The sequence below is a fragment of the Microcebus murinus genome, chromosome 6 (assembly GCF_040939455.1).
Source record: "Microcebus murinus isolate Inina chromosome 6, M.murinus_Inina_mat1.0, whole genome shotgun sequence".
Lineage (NCBI taxonomy): Eukaryota > Metazoa > Chordata > Mammalia > Primates > Cheirogaleidae > Microcebus > Microcebus murinus.
In genome coordinates this window covers 95,249,316-95,258,997 of record NC_134109.1, presented here as the reverse complement: position 1 = coordinate 95,258,997, position 9,682 = coordinate 95,249,316, and the positions used below count along the sequence as shown (strand labels likewise).

Here is a 9,682-nt window from a genome sequence, read left to right as displayed (position 1 = left end):
GAAGTAAAAGTAAAGCCTGGAAATTGAATGAAAGTCTGAATAAATATAAAAAATTTACAGTCTAATCAATTATATTATTCCTTATGAAAGCATATAATAACAGAAAGGGAGATGATGGTCTGCACGGAGTCTAGAGAAGATCCCAAAACATAAGGGTTTGTCACAGTGTGCTTTGATCACCATCTACTGTGGAGGTTGTCTGAACAAGTGGATGGTCTGTCTGTTCCCTCTGTAGGTTCTATTGAGGCATAGTAAGTTGAACAGTGGGATGAACCAGTCAGTAAAACCATTCTATTAATTTTTTCTGCAGTGATGCCTTATTGACTAAGCCACTTCCAATTACAATTTAACTTCTCAAGTACTGATGATAAAAGAGTATGCTGACTTGCTAACATGAGTATCTAACTTGTAAAATTATAAGGTGACATTTTAAAACATAAATTCCTTGAGAGTTTAGCTCCCATGAATTAGTTCTTTTCAGTTGATTAACTCAGGTTGCACTGAGAAAAATTAGGCTTCTGGACCTTCAAGGTTAAGAAGCAAATTTTGGACCATCTTAATGATAATAAGGGTAGAAATTCAAAGGACTACACCATAAGATTTGGAGTAAAACAAATTTGGGTTAGAAGCATAGCGTGCCTCAGTTTCCTCATCTGTAAAATGGGACATATCTACTTTTTACTGCATTGTTGCAAAGAATAAATGTATATTAAGTGCTTATCAAGGTGGCTGGCACCATGTCACGAATATTGCTTTGGTAATCTGGAAATCCCCATAGTAGAAGCAGAATAAATATTTGTTGAATGAATGAACAATAATTATCACTGCAACCCTGTAAGGTTTTTGAGGTGTCCTCTCCTTTACCTCAACACCTTTCAAGGCTCATTAATATCAGGATAAAGAGAGTGTCCATAAAGTAATACATTATTAATTGCAGATGAAAGATATAAATAATATTAATAGGTGTTTTAGATGAAAATGTGAATGGAATTACTGGGGCCAGAGGGGTCTAGGAAAAAACTTTAAGGTCTGTTTGGAACTTGGTCTAGTTCTTGAAACAGGGGTCACAAACTCAAATCATGACAGGGAAAACTTAGGCTAGGGTAAGATTAGACAAACCCAGTCCAAAGAGGGCAGCCTGTACTCAGTTTATGCCAACTGATGTTATATAAGGATCTAGGTCTTCCTGACCCTTTTAACTTTTCACAGACAAATCTAGAATATTGGTTTTACCATGAAAGCTCCCAATTATTGAATATTGATGAATAATTAATAAAAAAAGACTTAACTACAAGTCAAACCAAACCAAACATATCTGTGAGTCTAATTTGGTTTATGAGCTACCAGGTTGTACCTGTGCTTTAAAGGCTATGTAACACTGTATCAGCAAGAAAAGAAATGGGACAAAAAGGATGGAGAAAAGTTTAAGATGCTTTTGAGGTTACCAAGTGTAGACTAGTTTGGATGCAGTAGAAGGTTCACCTAAAGGAGAAGAGGGAATAGGTTAGACAAATGAACTTATATTATAAAGCATCTTGACTGTTTGAATAAGATAGCAGGGTTTTAGACAGTGAGAGGCCATTACTAGTTTTGTTTTGTTTTTTTGGTTTTGTTTTGAGACAAAGTCTCAAAGTCTGTTTCCCAGGCTAGAGTGCAGTGGCATCATCATAGCTCACAGCGACCTCAAACTCCTGGGCTTACGTGATCCCCCTGCCTCAGCTTTCCAGTAGCTGGGACTACAGGTGTGCACCACCATGCCTGGCTAATTTTAAAATTTTTTGCTAGAGATGGTCTCGCCCAGATTGGTCTCAAACTTCCTGGCTCGAGCATTCCCACTTTCGCCTCCCAAAGTGCTACATTTTACAGGCGTGAGCCACTGTGCCTTGCCCATTCCTAGTTTTTGAATAAATTTGTGGAGTGGAGCCTATTTTAGTATTGAGATTTAATGAACATGTGTTAGATATATATTTGCTAAACTTTGGGAGGCTCTGTTTTAAAACCGCTATATTATGTGATTCATACCTGTCTCAAGAATTAAGGATGAGGCCGGGCGTGGTGGCTTATGCCTGTAATCCTAGCACTCTGGGAGGCCGAGGCGGGCGGATTGCTCGAGGTCAGGAGTTTGAAACCAGCCTGAGCGAGACCCCATCTCTACTAAAAACAGAAAGAAATTAATTGACCAACTAAAAATATATATACAAAAAAAATTTTAGCTGGGCATGGTGGTGCATGCCTGTAAGTCCCAGCTACTCGGGAGGCTGAGGCAGTAGGATCGCTTGAGCCCAGGAGATTGAGGGTGCTGTGAGCTAGGCTGATGCCACAGCACTCACTCTAGCCTGGGCAACAAAGTGAGACTCTATCAAAAAAAAAAAAAAAGAATTAGGGATGATATTAAATAAATACAATACAGTTTGATAAAGCTACATTAGAAGTATGTAAATGGAGCCAGGCACCTGTAGTCCCAGCTATTCAAAAGGCTAATGTGGGAAGATCCCTTGAGCCCAGAAGTTTGAGGTTGCAGTGAGCTATGTTCATGCCACTGCACTCCAGCCTGGGTGACAGAGTGAGATCTCATCTGTAATAAATAAATAAATATTAATAAATAGATAAGATTTTACAGAAGGGAAGAAGCATCTATTCCTTTACATTTTAAAGGAATTTGACAATTATTACCTACTTTATAAATACCTTAAGTTATGAATATCATATTTCATTGTTTTTCACTGTTCTCCTTTCCCCAGAAGTGGATTTTGTGTTTTTCTTCTGTCTCCTCTTTTACACAGCAAGTAAAATCCACAAAAAAATGTATCTTAAAATGAATTATTAGGCCGGGCGCGGTGGCTCAAGCCTGTAATCCTAGCTCTCTGGGAGGCCGAGGTGGGCGGATTGCTCGAGGTCAGGAGTTCGAGACCAGCCTGAGCAAGAGCGAGACCCCGTCTCTACTATAAATAGAAAGAAATTAATTGGCCAACTAATATAGAAAAAAAAAAAAAATTAGCCGGGCATGGTGGCACATGCCTGTAGTCCCAGCTACTTGGGAGGCTGAGGCAGGAGGATCGCTTGAGCCCAGGAGTTTGAGGTTGCTGTGAGCTAGGCTGATGCCACGGCACTCACTCTAGCCTGGGCAACAAAGCGAGACTCTGTCTCAAAAAAAAAAAAAAAAAAAAAAAAAATGAATTATTGAAGGAATTCTCTAAGCTGAATTTTGTAGAATATAAGAATAAATGAGGCCGGGCGCGGTGGCTCACGCTTGTAATCCTAGCACTCTGGGAGGCCGAGGCGGGCGGATTGCTCAAGGTCAGGAGTTCAAAACCAGCCTGAGCGAGACCCCATCTCTACTATAAAAATAGAAAGAAATTAATTGGCCATCTAATATATATATATAAAAAAAATTAGCCGGGCATGGTGGCTCGTGCCTGTAGTCCCAGCAACTCGGGAGGCTGAGGCAGTAGGATTGCTTAAGCCCAGGAGTTTGAGGTTGCTGTGAGCTAGGCTGACGCCACGGCACTCACTCTAGCCTGGGCAACAAAGCGAGACTCTGTCTCAAAAAAAAAAAAGAATAAATGTGCCAGGTGTGGTGGCTCACGCCTGTAATCCTAGCACTTTGGGAGGCTGAGGCGGGCGAATTGCTCAAGGTCAGGAGTTCGAAACCAGCCTGAGCGAGACTCCGTCTCTACCAAAAATAGAAATAAATTAATTGACCAACTAATATATATAGAAAAAAACAGCCGAGCATGGTGGCGCATGCCTGTAGTTCCAGCTACTCGGGAGGCTGAGGCAGAAGGATCGCTTGAGCCCAGGAGTTTGAGGTTGCTGTGAGCTAGGCTGATGCCACGGCACTCACTCTAGCCTAGGCAACAAAGCGAGACTCTGTCTCAAAAAAAAAAAAAAAGGAAGAAAATGAGAGTGAGCAAGGTCTCAGAAAATATTGGAAGTTTTTGAAGAGACAGTGTTAATTGTTAGACAGGTCCAGTAATATAGGGAGTGAAGGTATCCAGTGACATTGATAACTAACAGATCTTTTTTCTTCTCTTTTTTAGCCTTAGATGGAGTTTAAGTAATAGATCTTTGATGGCCCTAGCAAATGTAGCTTCTTAGGAAGCTAGGTGGAAGTAAATTGCAGTGGATTAAGGTGAGGTTTGAAAGCAGGACCAGAAGTAAGAGAGACTGAAGTTAAGGGAGATGAATTAGCAGTCCTGCAGCAATCTAAGTAAGAGAAAATAATTGTGTGAATCAGAGTAACAGCAGTGGGAAGGGAAGGATTAAAGGCATAAGAAAGACATTTTTAGGGAAGATTCAGTATGATTTGGTGAAAAGGGAAGAAGAATCTAAGATGATTCCAAGTTCCTGGGAGAGTAGTGGTGCCATAATCAGAGATAAGTTAAATATATTGAGTTTGGCATGACAGTGGGACATCTAGCAGGCAGTTTAGTAGAAGTTGAAAATTAAAAATGTAACTGTTGAAATGTTTCCCAGGATTGGCCTTAAGTCTGTGCAACAAACATTTTCCTCTAGTATTGCTGATCTAATATACCATATAGTATATGACCATTTGCTTTCTAGCTGAATTTTTCTATTAATACTTGAAGATAACTTTTATTATGCTGGTAGTGTCAAAACTGTGTATCATTGCTGAGGACGTAATGCTATTAAAATAATTAGTGCTTTCAAATGGATTTTTGAGTGTTCATGGAAAGACTATGATATTTATATATTTTTACTTAACACTTATATAGCAGATATTATCTGCCAGGCACTGATATAATCGCTTTACAAATGTTAACGCATTTAAATTTATTCATCAAAACAATGTCATGAGGCAAATATTTTTTTCATTCACGTTTTACAAAAGAAATATTGAGGTTAGAAAGGTGAAATAACTTGGTCAAAATCACACAGCTTGACACAGGAAGAGTTCTTAAAAAGGAAAAATGAGAAAAAATAAAAAAAAAATCACACAGCTTATAAATGTTACAGCTGACAGTCAAACTCAAGCAGTTTGTAATGGTACAGATGCAGACCTTATACTTCTGCATTTCATCAGCTTTCTAAACATTTGCAAAATATTAATAACGAATAAGTTAAGACTTCAAACAAAATACCATTCATTACAATGCTGGTATGTAATGCCATTCACACATTACAAATAAAAGAAAGACAATTTTAAATGTAATTTTCAGTGATCACCTTTGTAGTAACATACAGTTTTGGATTTTTTTCCAGTTGAATTTTAAGGGAAAGTGCCAATTGTCTCTAATTACTGGCATTAATTATAAAAAATAGGCTGGGTGGGGTGGCTCATGCCTATAATCCCAGCACTATGGGATGCCTATTTAGGAGGACTGCTTGAGGCCAGGAGTTCAAGCCCAGCCTGTGCAACACAGTGAGACCCCCATCTCAAAAAAAATTAGCTGGGCATGGTGATGCCTGCTTGTAGTTCCAGCTATTCTGGAGACTGAGGCAGGAGGATAGCTTGAGTCCAGGAGCTCAAGAGGCTGCACTGAGTTATGATCAGCCACTGTATTCCAGCTTGGGCAACAGCAAGATTCAGTCTCTGAAAACATAAAAAAAATAATGTACAACACAAACATCTACAAGATGGTCTAATATACAGAAAATGAAAACATCATTTGTTGACAGCACCACCACAAGAGAATAGTAAAAAGCACAGGTGATATGCAATGTCTGTAGGTAACTCTATTCTAAGATTGGATCTTTTAAGAAAGCACAAAAATAATTCATCAGATTCTGCCATCCTCTGATGATTCCATACACCTCATTATAAATGGACAAATTAGGCTGGGCGCAGTGGCTCACGCCTGTAATTCTAGCACTCTGGGAGGCCAAGGCGGGTGGATTGCTCCAGGTCAGGAGTTTGAAACCAGCCTGAGCAAGAGCAAGACCCCGTCTCTACCATAAATAGAAAGAAATTAATTGGCCAACTAATATATATATAGAAAAAATTAGCTGGGCATGGTGGTGCATGCCTGTAGTCCCAGCTACTCCGGAGGCTGAGACAGCAGGATTGCTTGAGCCCAGGAGTTTGAGGTTGCTGTGAGCTAGGCTGACACCACTGCACTCACTCTAGCCTGGGCAACGAAGTGAGACTCTGTTTAAAAAAAAAAAATAAATAAATGGACAAATTAATGATGGTTTTGAAACTTGACTGCATTTTTGAGCTTACTAACATTGGAACAAAACTATAATCATTCATTTCTCAAACTAAGAATTAAAGAAGCACACCGTTGACTAATAGTAATGGTAATAAATTGTATAAAATATACAAGGTAAAAGTATAAGAATCCTAATTTATTATTAGTATCAATAGTATTACTATTTATGTTCCCTAATTAAGCTTATTCAAGCAGGATGCCAAATAGACGAAGAATACCTAATTAAATGCCATGAAAAAGTCTTAGTTCATGAAATATAAGTTTAAAAATCAAAATGAGTTACTGAGATACCAAAAATGAGCTTTAAAGAAGTTGGGGAGAAGATATGAGAAGGTTTGCTTCAGAGATGGGACAGAGAGAGGTAAAGAGGACATTTTTTTGCGCTGGAGATTTAGGACCCTCTGGTTAGGCTGCATGCTTTTACAAAGGCTAAGGCCTAGCCTGTGACATAAATTTGTGAGGAGCTCAGAAGACTACACCTTATGCATGGTGTCTTTTCTTCTTGCTGCTTGAAGGTCTTTACGTTAATGTTCCGGTCACTGGTGGCTGTCGCTGCTATAATCACTGCTGTTGGGACTTTGTTTTTGTTTACTTGGTAGCTGTGGTGCATCACGCGAAGCAGAGAAAGAAGAGACACAAACCTCCGTTACTTGTGAAGTTGAGAAGTGGGACAGTCCTCAACCGCGCTGAGACGTAGCGGGGCACTCTCACCGCGTAGGCGCGCTCCCGTCCGGGGGCGGGACCGCAGGAGACCCCGCCTCCCAAGCCCAATCCCAGCTCTCCGCCGGCGGACAGGAAGCGGCGGCGGGCCTAGCAGCCGGGGAATCGGCCTCCGTGCGCATGCGCGCGCCCCTGAAGCGCCTGGGGGACGAGGAGGGGCGTGAGGTAGGGGCGCGGCTCCGCGAGCTGGTTGGGCGTCCGCACCTCACGTGGTGAGGAAGGAGGCGGAGGCCCGGGGTTCGGGGGAGGGGAGTAGAGAAGAGGGAAGGAGCTAGAGAAGGAACGCGGGGAAGGGAGGAAGGAAGCGAACGAGGGGGCGGGAGGTCCCTGTTTTGGAGGCGCTAGGAGCGTTGCCGGCCCCTGAAGTGGAGCGAGAGGGAGGTGCTTCGTCGTTTCTTCTGCCGGGGGAGGTCCTGGCTTCCCGAGGAGGCTCTGGACCAAGCCCCTTTAGCTTCTCCCTCCGGATCGATGTGCTGCTGTTAACCCGTGAGGAGGCGGCGGCAGCGGAAGATGGTGTTGCTGAGAGTGTTAATTCTGCTCCTCTCCTGGGCGGCGGGGCTGGGAGGTGAGGCACGACCGCGAGCGCCGGGGGCGCAGCGACCACGGCTGAGCGGCGGCCGGGCCGAGCGGAACCCAGTCGCGCCGCGCCGGCGGCGCGTCAGTCAGCCCGGCCGGCCAGCGGCGCCACTCGGGCGCGCCGCGCTTCCCGCTCCCGGCTCCCTATTGTCCCCAGCGCACCGGCCGCGTTCCCGTACGTGGCGGGCCGAGGAGGCTGCGAGCCCCCGGCGAGGCCTTCCTCGCCCCCCACCGCCCTGGCGGCACGGGAGGCAGGATTCGGCTCCCTGAGAAGAGAAGTCGGTAGATCCGGGTCGCTAGGCGAGAGGCGTGGAGCCCAGGCCGGTGGCCGCATCCCTCCGGTCCGCTCGGCGCGCGCCGGCGCAGGCAGCCTCGGCGGGGCTGGCTGTCTCGCTGTCCTCGTTCGGCGCTCACCCTCCTCACCATTCCTTCCCCAGCCCCCAGCCCGTGCCCCGTCGCGGATTCCGGAGTCCGCTCCGCCGCGCAGATCCGTGGGAAGTTGTGATGTTTGCGGCTGGGCTCGTGTGCATTGTTCTTTACCGGGCTCGGCGATCTTGACCGACCCAGTTCTGCGGAGGGGCCGCCGGCGGAGTGGTCACCGTCGTCTCCCGCTTGTCTGGCTGGGATGAGTGGCTTCGGCTCTCCATGTGCCCTGTGTTTGGAGAGCGATCGCGGGATGGTGTGTTTGTGTTCATTGAAAACATTCTGTGGCCCGTGGGAAAGGGTTTGGTTGGAAAGGGTGAGCCAGCCGTTTCTGGATGTTCTTTGATCCGTAGGCAGGGTTGGACTTCGCGGAGGAAAAGTTTGGTCCCAGGGTGACCCAACTTGAGGAGTTTTCTTAAACTCTCAGGTGGAGTAGACGTACTGTGTACTTAGTGGATTGTCAAAACAGTGCCCCCTCCTCCGTCCATATTAAAGTTAAATTTGCTGAAAGCATATAATTTCTTGACTCGTGTTTTGAAGACGATGATTTTTATTTCCAGTGTATCTCAGGACCAGCTACATCATTTTGTTCTTGTGTAAAGTGCTTTAATTTAGGTAAGCTTTTTGACCTGCCTCAAAGTGTACTTAAAAACCTCAAAGTATGCTTAAAAGCATCGAATTGAAAAATTTTCAAGAATGCTTATGATGAGTCTGTAGCCTAGTTTGATAATTTAGCAAATATTTGAATGTTTTACATAGTTTATTGTTTCTGTCCTTTGTCACTTTGACTTATGACTGCAGGGCCAAGCATATTTCTGTATTGTACTTAGTTCGAGGATGGTACTGTGTAGGCAGACTTCTGTTGTAGTTTGTTGTGTTCATTTGTTAGATAAACATATTAGTTTAAGAGCTGGTAGTAGACGTTGACTTTTAAAAAGGATCATGTGCTGGAGACCCTCTGTAAGGGCATTTTTACCTACCATTTGCATTCGTGTTTTAAATGTGGCTTCCAACAAATGGCTTTTCTGGCTGTTTTCACTTTTTGTGATTATATTCAGAAGTTAAAGACACTGTTCCCTGTGAGGTAATAAAAAGTAAGACAACCATGAGGCACTTTAAACTACTAAGTAATAGTATATAAAATGTCCTTTCTAAAAAAATGAAAACACTAAGAAACTAGTGTAGGCTGATGCTTGAAGAAAAAGTAATCGAACAACATAATCTTCGCAGGTTAAGACTCTTACACTGAAGTTTTCTGAGTTCCGAACTTGAGTCTTTTGTTGCATTAAACGTTAGTTAAAAGGCTAATTTTATGTTTCTGTTAAGCAGAACTTTTTCAAAAAAGCACAAAGAAATATTTCATTTTAAAATTAGCATCAATATTGCAGTTTTTAGGTACACGGAGATATTTGTAATTTTATTGTAATATATGCTGTTTTCATTTGAGCTATTTATGGTCAGGTTTGTAAGATATGATGTTTTGTAGTGTACACAGTACAGTCATATTGAATATTTATTTTAACATATGAGAGAAATGAATATGTGTATATTAGAAATAGTGGAAATACAGATTTAATTTTAGGGTATCAATCTTTTTTAGGTACTTAATAAACCCATTTAGTTGCTTCCCCCTTCCTAACTTGTCGATCATTGTTGTGTGTGGATCTTTTCTTGCTCTACAAATGATTGGGGTGGGAAGTCAGAAGGGAGAATTAAAGTATTTAGAATCATAAAATGTAAACTTTCCTAATGCTGTCCATTTCTAGCACAGTTCCATCCCTCGTATTTGT

General features: G+C 42.8%; 1 protein-coding gene across 1 annotated transcript in view; it reads left to right on the top strand.

Annotated features, from left to right (window-relative positions):
* Nucleotides 1-7,172: 7,172 nt before the first annotated feature.
* The window catches only part of ADAM10 (ADAM metallopeptidase domain 10), a 138,360-nt gene continuing 135,850 nt past the window's right edge, over nt 7,173-9,682 (top strand). The window contains exon 1 of the mRNA XM_012783034.3: nt 7,173-7,458. Within this exon, the coding sequence (XP_012638488.1) occupies nt 7,404-7,458 (55 nt within the window). The 5' untranslated portion in view covers nt 7,173-7,403. The remainder of the gene's footprint in view (nt 7,459-9,682) is intronic.